A 19,070-nucleotide genomic window follows, 5' to 3' on the forward strand; every position below is an offset into this window, starting at 1 on the left:
CAATAGACCTTTATTTTATTTATTTGTATGTGGTGCTGACACTGAGCTACAACCCCAGCCCACTATCTGTTTTATATATATATTATACTTTGGGAATTGAACCCAGGATTACTTAACCATTGAGCCACATTGCCAGCCCTTTTTATTTTTTTATTTTGAGACAGACGCTAAGTTGCTGAGGCTGACTTTGAACTTGTGATCTTCTTGCCTCAGCCTCTCAGGCTTCTGGGATTATAGGTGTGGAGCACTCTACTTCTGAGCTACTTTCATAGGCCCTTTTTATTTTATTTTGAGGCAAGGTTTTGCTGAGTTACTGAGGCTGGTCTTGAAATTTCGATCCTCCTACCTCAGCCTCCCAAGTTGCTGCGATTACAGACCCACCTGGCCTCTTCGTTCCTGTTCTGAGTACTCAGCAAGAGGAGACTATGTTGCCCTTGTCCTCCAAGAGAGCTACCCCGACACCCGCACTGATAGGCCTCCTCGCCTGACCCCCCAGGAAATTCACCCAGACTGGATCCACTTCTGGAGGGTATCCTGTGAACTCAGGGACAGGAGTTCAGGCTGGAGTGCTCCCCTTTACTGGTGGACACCATCTTTGCCCCAGGCCTGCTAGGTGAACAGGTGGGGACTTGTGGGGGTTTGTGCTTCTAGCAACACACATGGCCTCAGATGGCACCTTGGTGTCTTCCTCAAGGGCAGGGGCGTATGGTGCCCCTCAAGGCAAGCAGGTAGCCTCTGAGATGCACAATTCTTGCACTCGTAGTGAATGTGGGTGAGGCCCACCAGCTTAGGACTGAGCAGTGAGCAGTTTCTTCCAGTGGGTATGGCTACCACTCACCATCAGCTCAGGGCTTGACTACAAGAGGGGAGCACCAGCAGTACCAGGGCAGCTCAGGTGGGGCAGGCGTGCTTACTGGTGTGGACTGATGCTGGGCACCTGGCCAGACTTCCCCCAGCGGTGGCAGCATCAGGAACCGAGGCCCACTGCTGTGCTTGCTTGCATGCTGCCCCATTCAGAAGCCACCAGCACACGTGGGCTCTGAGTCCCAAGAGGTGGCATGTCCACGTTAAGAAGAGCTGAACAGCAGTCCAAAGGGCTTGACTAGAGAAAGGGTCCTCAGTATCTCGATGCCCTGTAAGATGATTTCATGCTGACAGGACAACATCCTAGATATGCTGAATGAAGTTCTCGCCACCCACGGGTGGCTTGTAGGGAATCTGAATCTCTGCAACTTTGCTCTGGCCTGGGCTGCCCAAGGCTTCCCTAGGGGATAGAGAGGAAACACTGGTTTTGGGGACAGATGGTCTCTGAAAGGAGTATAGGCAACACCTAAACAAATGAACTGGCCTCTACCAGTATGACTGTTTGGGGACACTGAAGTTTGAATTTCACATCATTTTTACCTCCTATAAAATGTTGTTTTCCTTTTGATTTTTCCAGCCAGTTAAAAATGTCAGCATTGTTCTGCTGGCAGTCTGAATTTGACCCTCAAGCCGTGGTCTGCAGCCCTGTTCTGCACCAGTGTGCTCAGTGCCTGGTTTGCCGTGGGGGAGGCCTAAGCAGCCACAGGACTGTGGGCGCCCACCCCACCCAATTCCCCAGCCCCTTGGGAGAAGCAGCCCCTCACGCTCTGAGGGAGATGGCGGTCAGGCGGACATTATCACTGCACAGGGAGCTTGGCTGACTCTGATTGAAGCCCTGTGGCTTGGAGGTGTCTGGGAGGGGCTGGGCCCAGTACTGCAAACTCTCCCTAGCATCCTGCTGACTCAAAGGCGCCATGCTGCCTGCCTGCCTGCCACACAGGAGGAGCTCCTACCTGGGCCACCCCTAGGCTACCCATGCACAAAGGATACTTTGTGTAGTGCCTTGTTTACTCCCCAGCTGCACCCTGACCAACTTTGGTGTCCCCAGGATTTATGCAGAAACCAGGAAAAAGACTGTTGGCATATAACAGCAGGCCCAGGGGCGGGGACCACTGGGGCCAAGCCGGGCTATTGTTGGTCAACCCAGTCAAAGGCAGGCTGGATGCCCAGCTTGACCCAGAGCACTGTGGCCCAGACACTACCTGTGTGTCAGCCTCAGAAGGTCCTCCTGTCCCGGGGTTGACCTGAGACTGTATTTGGTTTCAACCCCTCTTAGCCAGGGGGCATAAGATGGCCTCTCCTACAGTGCAGATAGTTCACCTGCTGAGGTCCCAGCCAGGCTTCCTCCTGGTCACCCCTCAGGTGAGTCTCTCTGGAGGAGAGACGGGGGTAGCCCTGCCCTCAGCCTTGGTCATCCTTAGGTTCTTGTCTTTTCTTTGGGACTGGGGCTATGTGGGTTTGTGTGGCCAGCTGCTGCCCTTCCTATAACCTCTTGAGGTCTCCATGTGACCTTCTCTGAGGCCTGGATTGACCCTGCCAGTTCCCTCCTTTTCCTTTGGTTAGCCATCCTCGTGGTCTGACCCCTATCACGAGACAAAGCCAGCCGTGTGAGCCCTTTTCTAACTAAGGAGTAGAACCCCTTAGGAAACCAGAGACAAGTGATTGGGGGATTGTTGTGTTTTAGGGGCAGGGAGAGGTGACATACTGGGACTCTAATATGGTCTGAGCTGGAGGATGGAGGGCTGCTTCAGCTCCTTAAGGAGCTGGCCTTTGGCCCCTGACCCCCACCCTTTGTGGGGCCTGGCTCTGGGCAGGGCCTGTGGTGTTGAATATTCAGAGTGGGGCCCAGGCTTCTGCATCTGGCTCTCCCCACACTCAGAGCCACTTGGCATGCTGGGAAACCCTCCTAGGACCTAGGGCTTCGTCTGTGAATCACAGTCTCTTTTCTCTTTTATTCTCTCTCTGTGTTTATTTTTGTTGTTGTGTCACTGACCAGCCGGCTACCCTGTCTCTGGCGTGGGCACTCTCCTCTCTCCATGCTCCCGTTCGCGTGCCACCGGCCAAAGGTGACCAGGCCTGGCTTTCAGCGTGGCCACTGTCAGAGGGGCCATGGGGAGCTCCGCCTCCTCCCTGGCCACTGAGACGGAGTCAGACCACGGCTTCCCCCGGGGGCCACCATACCCAGGGCCCCCGGCAGCGGCTGGCTGGTGTAGGAGTGGCCCTGGGGGACCTGTCTGGGGGAGTGCCCTGGTTGCCAGGCAGCATCCACGCCCCCGGCCCCGAAGGTAAGAAGGTGGGGAGGGGCTGCCCCACAAGGGTGCTCAGGCAGGAGGCCTCTTTTTCAGGGTGTCCCTCGTTGGCAGGGGCACATGCTCAGAGATGGGGTCTTTGTCTCTCAGGTCTTGGGCACCTTGCTTCTGAAGGCCATGAGTAACCAGGCTCTGGGATTGTCTCCTCCCTGGACTCAGCAGGTTTGGGGCCCTCCTGGGCCTGGGCCAGGGTGTGCTGCCGCAGCCCACTGTAGCCCACTGTTGGGCACTTCTTTCTCACAGTCTGCAGTGCTCTTCTGAACACTGTCTGGAAGTCAGATGCAGTGGCACACACCTCTAACTCAGCAACTTGGGAGGCTGAGGCAGGAGGATCACAAGTTCAAGTCTGGCCTCAGCAGCTTAGCAAGACCCTGTCTCAAAATTAAAAAAAAATAATAAAAAATAAGGGCTGGAGAAGTAGCTCAGTGGTTGAGTGACCCTGAGTTCAATCCCCAGTACAAAAAAGGGAAAAAGAAAAACGCTGGGCTGGGGAGATAACTCAGTTGGTAGAGTGCTTGCCTCTCAAGCACAAGGCCCTGGGTTCAATCCCCAAACACTGCAAAAAAAAAAAAAAAAAAAATAAGAGCCTCCTGGAGACCAGCTTGGGCTATAGAGGCTGCAGACCCTGGGACTGGCTCACACCAGGAGTCAGGAGTTCCGGCTTGCTTCCCATGGACAAGGGGCTGCACCCTGCCTGTGGTGCTGCTGCTCCAACATCAGGGCCCAGGGGCAGACTTTCTCCTGGTGCTCACCAGACTGGAGGTTTCGAGCCTCGGGGTTGACATGGCAGTAGCTGCATTCTCCTGGGAGCCCAGGTCTGCATTCTGGGATCACACATCCTTGTCCCTCAGTCTGAGGCAACCGCCACGCAGTGCCTGGCTGTGATTCCCACGGACAACTCATTCACCTGCCTGACATTTGTGGGCACAGGAGGGGACAGGCACTGAGCTATGGGCAGTAGGTGGAGAGCTGGCCTCCTGGGTTAGCTTTGGCACTGAAGTCTGAGCTCCTGGCAGACCAGGAACCTGAGGGATGCTGGAGGGGGTCAGTGAGGCTTCAGGGGAGTGTTTTGTCTAAGGCTTACCCTAGTTGGTGGGAGCTTGAGGTACAGAGGGAGAACAGGAGCAGAGCAGGTTGTCAGTGACCAGGCCTGGTGGCTACAGGTGGGGACAACAGTGCTTCTCTTGCACAAGAAGGCATTGGAGTATGTCCTCAGTTCCCCTTGTCTGTATCACAGGTGCTGGGGAGCAATCTATACTTTTTATTTTATCCCGTGCAGTGCTGGGAATCAAACCCAGGGTCCTACTGAGCTACATTCCCAGCCCCTCATACATATTTAATAAGGAGAACTGACATCGATCCATCTGTTAAGTGTGGGGTTCATTTTCAGTCAGTGCATAGCTTTGTGCAGACATTCTCACAAGCCTGTTTCAGCATCTCTGCCCCTGAAAGAGGTCTTGTTTGCAGTCACCCCCAAGCCTGTCCCCACACTGACCTCAGACAGCTACTGACAGGCTACCTGTCCGTAGGTCTTGTCTTTTCCAGAAATGCTGCATGTGGGAGTCGTGCAGCATGTGGCCTTGCGTCTGGCTGCTTCCCTCAGCATGATGTCTTTAGACACCACCTGGCAGACAGAGCAGATTCTGTCCTTCCGCTGAGTAGTTATCTCTCTTAAGCCTAGCCCACTCTTGTTTCTGCTCATGGACACTTGGGTTATTTCCACTTGACTTTTATGCACAGTGCTGCTGTGGACATTCGTGTTGAAGTTTGTGCGTGGACAAGTTATTTTCCTTTGCCTTCGGTAGATTCTTACAGTGGAATTACCAGGACTGATGATGAGTTTATGGACCTTTCTGAGAAACTGCCACACTGCTGGCATTTCCCTATTTTGTACAGTGCTCTCGTTGGGTCAGTTTCTTTTTATTCTGACCACCCAAGAGGGTGTGTGGTGTTCTTATTTCCCTGGTGGCTAATGATGTTGAGTATCTTCTCACGTTTCCATCTGTCCACCTGTGTGTTTGTATTTGCATGCACGTGTCCTGAGAGACATTGTTAGGAGCAGAACCCCTGAGCCTGGGTTGTGGCTGGACTGCATCATCTGTCGCATCTCAGGCAGCACCCTAGCAGTGAGCATCACCACACACTTGCTGCATTGGTGGGTGACTTTGCTGCTTCCCTTTTTTATTAAGTTCCTGTGTGTGCCGATAAAAATTCAAAGTTTATTTTGAAGTTCAAGTTTTTTAAATCTGTTTTTCAAGTCATGTATACAAATTTTATTTTAACATGGTTCTTTTCTTCATAGAAATTTCACACATTCAAACCTGCTTGTGGTGGCATATGCCTGTAATCCCAGTAACTCGGGAAGCTGAAGCAGGAGGATCCCAAGTTCAAAGCCAGCTTCAGCAATTTAGCAAGACCCTGTCTCAGAATAAAAAAAGGGCTAGAGATGTGGCTCAGCAGTTAAGTGCCCCTGGGTTCAATCCCCTGTATCAAAAAAAAGAATTTCCACACGTTCAGTTCATATATAAGCATCGTAGAGAAATGTAGAGAAAGGCATTTTCTCCCCTGCCCGTTTTCCAGAGGGAGGAGTCTCTCAGCCCCTTCTTCATGCACCTCAGGGCCATAGTTGAGAGCTTAGGAAGGCTGTCCAGGTATGAGCTTCAGGCAGCCTCAGCCCTCGTGCTCCCTGGGCACTGCCACTGCAGTTGTCCTAGGGCCCTGTCTTCCCCTGAGCTGTCAGGAAAACGGTGGAAGCCATGGTTCTGCCCACTGTAGGAAAGGCCAAAACCCCAGACTGGCACCCGAGGTGTTGACCCTATGGTGTGCCCCAGGTACTGCCAAGGCTGTGCCAAGAGCATGAGTGTGTTGCCATGAAACTCTGGGTTCTGGTGTGAAGGGTCACTCACTGTGCCCAAAGATGCACCCCTATCCCCTTACTCACCCTGACCTCCACCAGACACCTCCCTGAGGGCCAGTGCCCCCAGACAACCTGTTCCCACACACACTACAGGGAGGCCTGGGTCTTAGGCCCACATCTGCCACGGGGAGTAGCAGCCCCCAGGCAGATCAGGAGAAAGTGCTGTTAAAGATCATGAGGAATCCATAGACATGCTGGCTGGAGAGGGCAATGTGGGCGAGCTGGACACAGCCAGTGGTGGAAAAGCAGGCATTGCCACTGCTCTGTGACTGCCCTACAGAACCCCTTCCCACACTTGGGTGTGCCCATACGTATGGGCAGCAAAGCAAAGGCATGGGAGTCTGGCAGACACTGCCAGCTCTGACAGGACACCAGTAGGCCAGGAAAGGCTCTGGGCGGAAACTGGCACAAGTGGCAACTCCTGACACCTCTGAGGAAGTACACCTGGGCACATTGCCTTCTTGAGTAAATCTCAATGCCCCAGGAAGGCAGGCACTGTCCCCCCACCCCCACCCCGTTGTCCCTTGTAAGGATGAGGAGGTGAGTCACAGACCACCTAGGCCTGAGAGAGCCAAGTGTGCAGGTCTCTCCTCTAACTGGGGTACCTGTGTCCGGGGTCTTACCCCAGTGCTTAACCACTGAGCAACTGGTTCAGGCATTGGCCACCTAGAGACAAAGACGAGGACACACCCCACCCAGGAAGGCCAATCAGGCTGGACTACGGTCAGCCTAAGGAAGAGCAACCTGCCCTTGTCCCCCCTGAGAGTGTTGGGTGGAAGCCCCCAGGGCAGAATCCACCATAAACCCAAATGGAGAGTCATCAAACCAAGCCTGGTGCCCTTGGAGAATTGGCAGTGTCACTCAGTGGGCCGCACAGCTGGGCAGGAGCTTCTGTCTCAGTGTGGCCTGCTGAGCCAGCTGCCCTGGAAGCTCAACTCCAGAGATCAGATGACTTTGACTAAGGCCCTGTGAGTGGAACACCAGCCTCGCTTAGCTCTTCCTGCACGTGCCCAGCACATGCAGCCTCCAGGTGCTCCAAGCACTCATTTCCTGGTTATGTCAGATTTTGTACACCTTCCTCCTCAGCTGGAACTGAATGTTGACAAGGAACTAGGGGCAAAACAGATGTTCTGTTTTGATTTTTCTGGCGGTTGCCTCAGTTTCCTTTACTTGTTAAGCAGTTTACTCTGAAGGTGAATTTGCTTCTGTGTTCTCCAGCACAGGTGCCTCAGGTCTGAGCTTGTGTGCTGTATGATCTGGGAGCATTTTATATTGAGAATTTTGAAGAACCTTTTTGTGTGTGTGGTACTGGGGATTGAACCCAGGGGTGCTTTATCACTCACTGAGCTACATCCCCAGCCCTTTTAACTTCTTTTTTGTTTTGAAACAGGGTCTTGCTGAGTTGCCAAGGCTCCCCTGAAACTTGCAGTGTCCCTGCCTCAGCCACTGAAGTGGCTGGTTGATGCGGGCTTTTACTTTTAGGTTTTGGTGGTATTCTGACTTTGCCTACTAATGCTACATGGATTTCAGGTCTTTAAGTCCTTGGGCTCTTCCCAGACCCTCCAAAATGGAGAGTAGCCCTAAGTGACAGTCACTAGAGCAAGTAAGCGGAGGAAAGCGAAGGCTGGGGCCCATCAGTTCTCCTGGCTGTTATGCTGGCCCTGAGTCCTTTCCATCTTGGCCCATGTCACAAAGAAGGGGTCAGCCAGAGAGATGCCCTTAGAGCCCCTGGTTCTAACAGGCCGCCTCCCAGCCACAAACAGGCCACTGCATTCTATTCTGGCCAACTTGCCCTATTTTCATTTAAACCTTTCCAAACTGGATAGATCTTCCTGACTCAGCTTATCTTCCAGGACAGCTCTGATGCCTGTCGTATCCTTCCAGCTACTGGCCAGACCAGCAGGCACCATGCCTTGGATGTAACTGGGCTCTGGCCGTGCCAGCCAGCTCCCAGGGGTACAGAGACTTGACCCCCACACCATTGTTTTTGAAGATTTTTCTGCAGTCTGTGCTAACCAGGGACCGAGGGCCAAGACATCTTGTCCTGGGAGTCGTGGGGGGTCAAGCCCTGCATCAACTTGTCGTCTCTCTGGAGGCTCCTCCTGAGGAGTGGGTTGCAAAGGGTCAACCCCATACAGGCCCCTGCTGCCCAGCGTGGCTATGTTCCAAGTGGGTGTGCAGGTGGAGCCAGTCATCTGTGCACTTGTGCACCTGCTTCTGTGTGGGCCCTGGGCTGCACTGTTTGCCTCAACCATAAGCCTTTCTCTAAGGAAGGCAAGGGACAGATATGCTTATCTCCAGGCAGACTTTTTGGTGTTTCTGAGCATAGAAGCCCAGGTCAAAGTGGACTCCCTGACCTGGGCTCTGAACCTGGCCAAGTGTACCCTGTCTACTTCAGGGCTCTGTGGAACCCTTTCTGTCCACTTGGGTCCTGCACACTACACGATGTGCAAGGACAACCAAGTGCCTCTGCCATGTGAAGCTGAGCACGCCCCTACCTACCTTTCTTGCCAGATCTCTGCCTGCACAGGAAGGCAGCTTCAGAGTCCTCTGGGCTCTGGGAAACAATTGCATTGCTAGGGGAATATTTTTGTTTTGTATTTCTGAACAGGTAAATTTTCTTTATTCCTGAATCAAAAGGGTTAGAAGCTTCATGCCTCATGCCTGTACCTCACTATAAAGAATAATTGATTTTCCTGCAGGCAGAGCAGCTAGTCAGTTTAAGAGACATTGTGAAATGTGGAGACCCTCTTACTCTGGCTCAGCCCCACCTTACCCCCAACCCTGGACCTGGTGAGGGCCTGGAGGAGCTGTGGTGCATTCTGCCTACCTTGCCTTGGGCCTCAGTGCCTCCTTTTCCACCCAGGGGGAGCAGGGACCTGGCCTGGGAGGCAAGCGGTGAGGCCAGGGATTCAGGAACCCTCCGAGCACAGGGAGTTGCATTCAGGACTGCAGGCAGCCTCCCTCTGCCTTCTAAGGTCTGCATCTGGTTCCAAGGCCTCGGGAGAGGGAATGCCCTGTCCTCAGGACAGTGTTAGGTACAGGCCTCCCTCTCCAGGTCCACACAGCTCTGTCCTGCAGCCTCAGCTGTGCTTGAACAGCCCTTTCCAGCAGACTTCATAAAACCCTCCAACCCCCGTACCCATCACTGCCATGCCAAAGGACACGGGGGCCAGAGGTCTTAGACCCTCCATCTCTGTCCACAGCTCCCCTACCCACCTGAGCTCTGGGCATTGCACAGTCTAACCCTACAATGACCACACTTCCCAGGTTGCCAGTTCTGCACCCACAGGCAGGTGCCTCCCCCAGGACCATTCATCCTCCCTGGAGGGTGATGTCCTACCATCCATGGGGCATCGTAATCACAGCCGTCATGGGAGCCTCCCTGACCAGGGCCTTCCCTTGCAGCCACACACACTCGCCTGGGTCTATGGCCGCGGTTGGGGAGTGGTCCTGTGCTCGCTGCACCTTCCTGAACCCGGCTGGCCAGCGCCAGTGCTCCATCTGTGAGGCCCCCCGGCACAAACCCGACCTGGACCAGATCCTGCGGCTCAGCGTAGAGGAACAGAAGTGGCCCTGTGCCCGCTGCACATTCCGGAACTTCCTGGGCAAGGAGGCCTGTGAGGTGTGTGGCTTCACCCCAGAGCCTGTGCCTGGAGCATCCCTGCTGCCCATCATCAATGGGGTCCTGCCCAAGCCACCCACCATCCTGGTGGAGCCCAAAGGCAGCTGCAAGGAGGAGGCAGGCTCTGTGCGGACAGCAGGGCTAGTGGCCCTAGAGCCAGCTGGGAGAAGCACCCAGGAAGAGAAGGAACAAGAAGACGAGGAGCGGGCAGAGCCTGGAAGCGGCTGGGCCTGCCAACGCTGCACACTGCACAACACGCCGGTGGCCAGCTCTTGCTCTGCCTGTGGGGGCCCCCGGAAACTGTCACTGCCCAGGATCCCCCCAGAGGCCCTGGTGGTTCCCGAGGTTGTGGCCCCTGCAGGCTTCCATGTAGTACCTGCTCCACCCCAGCCAGTCCTTCCTGGGGAAGGTGCTGAGGCTGACACTCCCTCCACCAGCCAAGGCCCAGCCTCCACTGACCAGGAGGCTCCCAGGGTACCACCTTTCAGCCCCTTCTCACCTACCCTGCAGAACAACCCTGTGCCCCGCAGCCGCCGAGAAGTGCCCCCCCAGCTGCAGCCACCAGTTCCTGAGGCTGCCCAGCCCTCGCCCTCCACTGGCTCCAAGGCCCCTGCCCAGGGCCCAGGCAGGGCCACATCTGCTGGGGCCTCACGCCTGGCAGAGCTGCTTTCAGGTCAGCGGCTGAGCGTGCTGGAGGAGGAGGTGGCCCCAGGGACCAGCCCTGCCCGCTGTGAGGCCTGCAGCCCCGCCCCAGGCAGTGATGTCATTGACCTGGCTGGGGATACTGTGCGCTACACACCCGCCAGCCCCTCCAGCCCCGACTTCACCACCTGGTCGTGTGCCAAGTGCACGCTTAGGAACCCCACAGCCGCACCCAGGTGCACAGCATGTGGCTGCTCTAAGCTGCATGGCTTCCAGGAGCACAGTGAGCCCCTCACCCACTGTCCCGACTGTGGGACTGACAGACCCGGCCCCTCTGCCCACAAGGCCACCAGCCTCCTCTCTGAGCGTCCAGGCCAGTGGGCCTGCCCTGCCTGCACCTTGCTCAATGCACCCCGGGCCAAGCACTGTGCAGCCTGCCACACACCCCAGCTCCTGGTGGCCCGGCGCAGGGCCGTGGTGCCCTTGAAGCGCAGAGAGAGTATGCATGTGGAGAAGCGCCGGCAAACAGATGAGGGCGAGGCCAAGGCTCTCTGGGAGGACATCGTGGCCTTCTGCCGGGAGGTGAGAGGCCTCTTCCCCACCTACTGCTTCTCCACCCTGCCCCCAACTTGAGCACATGCCTTCTCTCCCCAAGCCCCTTCATGCATGTAAACCCACACAAAGGTAGGGTGCAGGCAGGGCTTCTCCAAGCAACGTGGAGACCCCACTGAAACTGGAGGTCAGGACACTGTGCTCTCTGCCTGTGTGCCTCAGAGGCTGAGCCAGAGTGGCGTTCTCTTCAGGCGGCTGGAAGATGAGCTGCCCTCCCTGTGCACACATGCTGTGACCCACCTGTCCCCAGCTGTGGCATCTGCCTTGTCTGTTGCATTCCCCCATGCCCACTCAGGTCAGGGTGCTGAGCACTGAAGTCTGACAGGCCCCATGCCCTTGCTCTGGGCCTCTTCTGGGAGGGCAGACCTTGCCTCTGGCAGGTGGAGTGAGGCCATCCTGCCTGGCCTGATGTCCAGCCATGGTCCCTACAGAACAAGGTGAACTTTGTGGATGATAGCTTCCCCCCAGGGCCCGCGTCCGTGGGCTTCCCTGTGGGCGACAGCGTCCAGCAGCGCGTGAAACAGTGGCTGCGGCCCCACGAGATCAACTGCTCCGTCTTCAGGGACCACGGCACTGCATGGTCTGTCTTCCACACCCTCCGGCCCTCAGACATCCTGCAGGGGCTGCTCGGGAACTGCTGGTGAGGCTCTGGGGTCTTGGTGAGGGACAGCAGGCCCAAGGGAGGACGGTGAGGCCACTGGTCCTCCATGGTCACCTAGTGAGACTGCCTGACTTCACACAGGTTCCTGAGTGCTCTGGCTGTGCTGGCTGAACGGCCCGACCTAGTTGAAAGGGTGATGGTCACACGCAGCCTGTGCGCAGAGGGCGCCTATCAGGTGCGGCTATGCAAGGATGGCACGTGGACTACAGTGCTGGTGGACGACATGCTGCCCTGTGACGAGGCTGGCTTCCTCCTCTTCTCGCAGGTGTGCAGTGGGTCTGGGCGGGAGGCTGACTGACTCCTTTCCTTGCAGCTGGGCAGTGGGCCTGTGGGGGGTGGGCTCAGGCAGGCCTTGTGACTCCAGCCCCTCCCCAGGCGCAGCGGAAGCAGCTGTGGGTGGCCCTCATCGAGAAGGCGCTGGCCAAGCTGCACGGCTCCTACTTTGCCCTCCAGGCAGGGCGCGCCATCGAAGGCCTGGCCACACTCACCGGCGCCCCCTGCGAGAGCCTGGCGCTGCAGGTCAGCTCCACTAACCCCCGCGAGGAGCCCGTTGACACTGACCTCATCTGGGCCAAAATGCTGAGTTCTAAGGAGGCTGGGTAAGAGGGGCGGGCGCTGCCACGGCCTGCGGCATTGGGCGGAGAGGCGAGGCGAGCGGTGGGAGAAGCGGGGGGCAGCACCCTCTGAGCTGCACCTGCGACGCACACGGTGCTCCAACACAGGCTGGCCACGGCCTGGAGGCCTGGCCATGATCCGCCCCAGGTGGGGCTGGGCTGTGGGAAGAGCCCAGTGACAGTTGCCTTCTGCGTGGAGCTGGGGGGGTGCTAGCCCACAGGGCACCTGTGGGGGGTACTCGAGACTTGCCCTAACCTGGTCAATGTGTGGCCTCCACCCCCAGGAGGCCAGTGGGAGGGTCCAGATTAGAGGACCTGCTGAAAAGCCCTTTGGCCTAGGAGAGGAGGCCCTGGGTACCAAGGCCCCTGCCTACCTCTTAGGGCCCTGAGCCACCCCATGATCCCCTGTGTTCCCAACCTGCCCCAGCCCAGGCAGGGTGGAGGGCTGAGTCAGGACTTCCTGGGCACGTCTCATGTGGGTCCTGGGGACCCGTGTGCTCCGCAGGCAGGGAGGAGCCCCTTTCCATCAACCCTGGCGGTCCCGGTCAGCAAGAGCCCCTTTGCCCACACAGGTTCCTCATGGGTGCCTCCTGCGGTGGGGGCAACATGAAGGTGGATGATGCTGCCTATGAGAGTCTGGGCCTGCGCCCCCGCCATGCCTACTCTATCCTGGACGTCCGTGACGTTCAGGGCTCCAGGTAGGGCCTGGCTGGCTGTGGGTGGCTACAGTGCAGACATGGGTGGACATGGGTGGGAGTGTGGCGGACAGGCGTAGCCCTTAGCCCTGTGGTCCTCAGGCTCCTACGGCTGCGGAACCCCTGGGGCCGTTTCTCCTGGAATGGCAGCTGGTCAGACGAGTGGCCCCACTGGCCCGGGCACCTGCGGGGCGAGCTTATGCCACGTGGCAGCAGTGAGGGCGTGTTCTGGATGGAGTACAGTGACTTCATCAGGTACCTGGGCTGCCCACCTGTCCTTTGGCTGTGAGCACGGCCAGCTCTCTTGCTGCCCTGGGCAGGCCGCAGTCGTCTATGTCCTGGCCTTTGTAGGGGCTCTGAGCCACACCTCTGAACAGACCTGGGATCCAGGTCAGTAGGGCTCATGCTCCGTGCCATTCTGTCCAGGGAAACCAGCCAGGACAAGTGCTTCCCTGCTGGGAGGACCTTTCTGGAATGAGGCTCTGGACACTGGTCTAAGAGATGCCAAGGGCTCCCAGGGTAGGGGTGACCACAGCTGCTGGAGGGCAGTGAGCTGGGAACCTGTGGGGTAGTTGCTGGGAATTGGGTACTGCATCCAGGAGCTGGGGCATGGGCCTGCATTCTGCTCAGGGGGCCCGTCCTTGCCACCCAGGTACTTCGATTCCGTGGACATCTGCAAGGTGCACTCAGATTGGCAGGAGGCACGGGTGCAGGGCTGCTTCCCCAGCTCGGCCAGCGGGCCAGTGGGCGTGACAGCCCTCACAGTGCTGGAGCGAGCCTCGCTGGAGTTTGCCCTTTTCCAGGAGGGCAGCAGGTGGGCAGCAGGCAGGGGGCTCTGTCAGGATGGGTCCACGGCCACACTGCGCAAGGCCCCAGCTTGCCGTCTGCCACCATAGGCGTTCGGACGTGGGGGACAGCCACCTCCTGGATCTGTGCATCCTGGTGTTCCGGGCCACCTTCGGCAATGGTGGCCGCCTAAGCCTGGGCCGCCTCCTGGCCCACAGCAAGAGAGCAGTCAAGAAGTTTGTGAACTGTGACGTCATGCTGGAGCCGGGAGAGTACGCAGTGGTGTGCTGTGCCTTCAACCACTGGAGCCCCACCCCACCAGGGCCCCCCGCCGTGCAGGGTAATGGTTCCCTGTAGGCCCCAGGCCCACACCCACCTCCCCTCCCTCAGACCCCAAGGCCCACCCTGCAGGAGGGCTGCCAGCTCCCTCACGCATGACCCCCCACAGCCTCCAGCCCCTCCACGGGTGTCCCGCGAGGTGCCCCCGAGCCTCCTGGCCACGTGCTTGCGGTGTACAGCTCAAGGCTGGTCATGGTGGAGCCGGTAGAAGCACAGCCCACCACGCTGGCGGACGCCATCATCCTACTCACTGAGAGCCGGGGGGAGCGGCACGAGGTGGGTGGGGTCCCTGTGTGGTGGAGGGAGGCCCAGGCGGGGGCGGCTGCCCATGCTGGCCTGTGTGCAGGGCCGCGAGGGCATGACCTGCTACTACCTGACGCACGGCTGGGCGGGGCTCATCGTGGTGGTGGAGAACCGGCACCCCAAGGCCTACCTGCACGTGCAGTGCGACTGCTCCGACAGCTTCAACGTGGTGTCCACACGCGGCAGCCTGCGCACCCAGGACAGCGTGCCACCCCTGCACAGGTGGGCACCCCGGCCCTCCCCCACCCCCCGGGCCCCCAGTGGTCCTCACTGGCCCTCTCCCCCAGGCAGGTCCTGGTGATCCTGTCCCAGCTGGAAGGCAACGCTGGATTCTCCATCACGCACCGCCTGGCACACCGCAAGGCAGCCCAGGCCTTCCTCAGCGACTGGACAGCCTCCAGGGGCACCCATAGCCCCCCACTCACACCTGAGGTTGCTGGCCTACATGGGCCTCGGCCACTGTGACTGCTGCGTCCTGGGGCAGGGGCTGTGTGTGGACTGCCCACTGCCCCTCACACGCACTTTATGAGGGAGACCCCAACAGAGGATGCTTGAACGAGAATCTCAGGACCCCACCTAGGGAGCCTCCAGCCTCAGGGCTCAGCTTCCCTTAGGCCCCCCATCCCTTCCCCTCCCAGCACCCTCAGGCCCCAGGCCAGGCCTCCCAGCTGCCAAGCAGAATACCTCGAACCAGGCAAGCTGCTTGCTGGCCCCTCTGACCTGCCACCTGGGGACAATTTCAGGTGGCCAGGGCCAAACTGGGGCTGCCCCTTCATGGTGAGTGTGGGGTCTCCAAACAGGGAGAGGCAACCAAAAGCTCTGTTCACAAAACCAAATCTGGGGTCAGGACACCCCAGACCCCATGGAAAGTCGGGACCACCCCCTATGGGGCTCAAGGTCTGCAGCTCCCCCCACAGCCAAGCTCCCTGCCTCAAGAAGGCGAGCAGGGGTCCCTGGAGCCCTGGCATTTGAGCAGCACATCCCAGGAGGCAGGTCCCCAGTGGCCATGGGCCGGGGCTCAGGGTTGGAGGGGTCCCTGACCAGCTGTCCCTCCTGTGACACTATGCAATTCCTGGAGCACCTGCCAGGATCGAAGCCATGACAGGCAGCAGGTCAGGGCACCAGGCCAGTCCTGCTGTCTGGCGAGGTGTTCCATCCTCACAACCCTGGCCACGGCCAGGTGGGCCAGGGTCCAGCAGAGCCCTGCACCAGCCCCATCCCATGGCCTCAGCCCAGCTGATCACAGGCACAGCAGGGCGCAGCTGCTGCCCATCAGAAGCCCAGGGAGCTGAGCTGCCGAGCTGCCTACCTGCCGGGCGTCCCCCCAGCTGTGTTTTGAGGCCAGAGTTCTCATCTGCTGCGGGGACACAAGTCCAGCTCCCTGGGTCCCCTGCCCGGCCACCACTGTCCTGCAGCTCCCGGGCAGCAGGCAGCCTGCCTGCCCACGGCCCTTGCATCCCATGGGGGTCGTGGGTTTTTACACCTAGAGAAACATTCCCCTCTTCCCCCAGGCCTCCTTTACTCTGAGCTGTGAATATTTTTAACCCTGTAAATATGGCCAGCTCTTTGGACGCACAGGCTATTTTATCAGCTGTCAGTCCCTTCCCTGTTCCGAGGACTCCATGGGCGGTTTCCACTCAGGCTCCAAGGACCAAATAAAAGCATTTTGTTTTGTAAGGGAGCCTTCTGTCTCGTCACCCTCCCAGGGTCCAGGCCCTACAGGAAGGGGCTGGTCCAGGGGCTGGCAGGTGGGGTCTCTGCTGCTGGAGCTGTGCTTGAGGGCCAGTGGCGCCTGTGCCGTGGCCACTCCTTCCTGCCCCGGGTCAACCTCAGGTGAGCCTCCGAGTGGTGGGGCAACCAGGCAGATGCTCTGCAGGAAGGACCAGGTGTCCAGCTGGGCAGGGGCTGGGCCCCTGGCAGACAAGATGGCCCGTGTGAGTGGTCTCCGCTGTGTTGAGGGCCCTGTCTCAACCCATCAGTCACCAGGAAGGAGCAGATGGGGGGGGCAGAATGGGACAGCATCTCCTGCCCTGCAGTTGCTTCCTCATCCCTCCTGGCCTCCTGGTGTCACAGGTGACGCCGAGCCACTCAGCCTGTCTCTGGCCAGCAGCCCAGGCCCCTTCGGGGACTGGAGGACACCCCTGGGCAGAGCGGGGGCTGGGAGCGTGCGGCCAGAGCACTAGTGTAAGAGGCCTGTCACAGGCCAGCCCATCGAATGTGAAAGCAATTAAAGCCACCAGCAGTGTTCGCTCCGGGCGGGCCTCAGGCGGCGGGGCAGCTGCCACAGCACATCTCACCTCGCGCCCACAGGCCGCCTTGCCCCTCGCGTCTGCGCACCGGGCTGGACCTCTTGTGGGTGGGGGCCAGACCTGGCTCACCTGCAAATCTGGCCAGAGCTGCCTCTATCCACCCCTAAGGCCCTGGGGCGGCCTAGGACCCTGGCTCCTCACAAGGCCCCTTTCATCTGCCCTGCCTGTACCCACCTGCCTCTGGCCTCTGCAGCCTGCAGCCCTGGGACAGCCCAAGAAAGAGACCCAGGCTGGGAGATAACTGCCAGAGCCAGGCAGGGTGTGCCAGCAGCCGCACACCCGCCCCTCTGACCCACCCTCTCCTCCCTTTGGATCCCAGCATGCAGGGGGTGTGAACCCGGGTGCCCCAGAGGAGTGGGGGCACTAGCAGGCGAGACCCTAGGCCAGTGTTGGGCAGGAGGCAGGGGCTGCCAGGGGCTTGATGCGAGTTGGGACAGCGTCCTGGAGGAGGAGGTTGTGTGTGGAGAGAGGGTGGGGAGTGGCCCGGCAAGGCCAAGGAGTGGGCCTGCACACTGCCCCGTCAGCAGGCTGGATGGGTGCATCTTGGCCACCACTGGAGTACCCTGGTGCCCAAGCCAGCCTGCAGACAGTGGGATGGACTGGCCCTAGAGGGGCTCACACAGCCCAAGTGAGGAACAGACAGGACTGGCCACCAAAGCAGGGAGTGGATGCCAGGGGTGTTGGGGGCCCTGCCTGGCTGCCCCCACCCCTGGGTCTTCCAGCCCTCTCCCTCTCCACTCTGCCTCTCGCCCCTTCCCTACCTCTGCCCTGTCCCCACCTTGCTCCCCAACGTCCTGGCTGCCAGACCCTGTGCCCCAGCCCTCTCCTGGCCCTTGCTGTTGGTGCAGCGTGCTGCAGCAGCCTTCCCGGGTGGCGGGTTCTCACTGGCGAGGCCTCCCTGTCAGAAGCACTTAGTGTACAAATTAGCTGCAGCCTCCCTGCCTCCCTGCTCTGGGCGCTTGGGCTGACAGGGCTGCAGCTTGGGGCCCTCTCCTGCCTGCCCAGGGCACACGCTGCCAGGTGTGGACCCCTGGCCACTGCCCACATCTAAATAGGAGGGCCCATCCTGTGGGAAGCCAGGGCTGTCCTAGGGCCCTGGACTTTGAGCTGGACAGGGTGACTGTGCTGGTGTCTTCTGTGACAGCTATGGGAATCCAAGCCTAGGGCCCAGCACCTGCATTGACCCTCAGAGAGCTGAGTCCCGTAGTTGAGGGCAGCGCTGCCTGGACCTGGGTCTAGCTCGAAGGCCCCCACTGCCCCACCCGCCAGCCGGCCTGCCACTCAGGCGGGGAAAATCATCTGTGACAGGCCCAGGAAGGTCGCCCCTGGGGGCCGCAGAGCAACACACTCAGCCTCTCTTCCCAGCATATGGCTGCTGTCGGCCCCGGGCACTGCTCAACCAGTGCCAGGCTCAGAAACCGGGTGGGGGCGTGGGCAGCCTGAGCCTCTTGTTCCACCCGCCTGGCCGGCTGCTCCCTCATGAAGCAAGAGGCCCCTGCCCCAGCAGGCATGCTCCCCTAATGGGGAGCTCACTCCCACCACAACACACAGCACCCGCCTCTCACCCTCTCGCGGGCTCAGAAGTATCGTTCGTCCACCTGCTCAAGCATGTCCAGGAGTGCAGTGGTCCAATCCCAGGATGCCCCAACCCCTGTATGTCCTTGCCCAGCCCTCTTGAACCTGGCTCTCCCTGCCCACCCAAGCATCCTGCCCCTTTCCTCCTCTCATGCATCTCTCTCAAGTCCCCAGTTTCCTCAGGGTCTGCAGCCTCAGTCCTGTGCAGGACCCTCCAACAGTACTGTCCTTCAGCCCAGCCCTGGGCCCATCCCATCCTGGAGTCCCTTGGACCACCTCAGTTGGAAGGAGGGTGAAGCCCAAGGATGGCCGTGCCCTCCAGCCAGTTCTCCTCAGTGAGTGGGCAGGCATGAGCTGTGACCAAGCATCCTGCGTGGCACTGACCACCCCAGAAAGACCCAGAGTTCTGGCTGCTGCACAGACAGTCCACTTGGGCTTCAGGGCTGCCGGGAGGCTCTAGCCCATCCTCTGTCTCTTGGACAGATGCTGGTCAGCCCAGTCCCCCACCTGTCCTGGCAAGGGCTCTGACACTGAGGGGATGAGACAGGACTTCCCACAGGCACTGAGTGGCCACAGACCCCCGTCAGCCTGTGAAACCCAGCATACAAGCCCCCAGCACAGTCAGCTCTGGCAGAAATGGAGGTGACAGGCGGGCAGCCATGGTAGATCGGGCAGAGAAGGTTAATGGCTGGAGGCAGGCAGTCTGCACCAGCACCCAGGGAAGAGAGGAACCTGCCCAGGGTCCCACTGGAGCCAGACTGAATCTCTACCCCTTCTGCAGAAAGGACCAAGGCCCAGGGAGTGTGGGCAGGGGTCTCA

The 19,070-nt window shown here is 59.2% G+C and overlaps 1 protein-coding gene across 7 annotated transcripts; it reads left to right on the forward strand.

The window, feature by feature from the left end:
* Positions 1 to 389: 389 nt before the first annotated feature.
* CAPN15 (calpain 15) lies at positions 390 to 16,044 on the forward strand. 7 transcript variants are annotated; one of them, XM_079120955.1, is made up of 12 exons: positions 390 to 3,149; positions 9,499 to 10,939; positions 11,401 to 11,609; positions 11,712 to 11,895; positions 11,995 to 12,149; positions 12,817 to 12,942; positions 13,027 to 13,194; positions 13,592 to 13,753; positions 13,836 to 14,065; positions 14,174 to 14,340; positions 14,411 to 14,589; positions 14,655 to 16,044. In XM_079120955.1, exons 1-12 carry the CDS (start codon positions 2,974 to 2,976, stop codon positions 14,830 to 14,832), a joined length of 3,375 nt encoding a protein of 1,124 aa, XP_078977081.1. In that variant the 5' UTR covers positions 390 to 2,973; the 3' UTR covers positions 14,833 to 16,044. The 7 variants fall into 7 exon arrangements, with proteins under 7 accessions (XP_078977081.1, XP_078977085.1, XP_078977084.1 ...); XM_079120956.1 differs by having other exon boundaries at positions 391 to 3,149; positions 13,042 to 13,194; XM_079120953.1 differs by having other exon boundaries at positions 391 to 3,149; positions 12,006 to 12,229.
* Positions 16,045 to 19,070: the final 3,026 nt, after the last annotated feature.

Source organism: Sciurus vulgaris (genome assembly GCF_902686455.1).
Source record: "Sciurus vulgaris genome assembly, chromosome: 18".
Taxonomy (NCBI): Eukaryota; Metazoa; Chordata; class Mammalia; order Rodentia; family Sciuridae; genus Sciurus; species Sciurus vulgaris.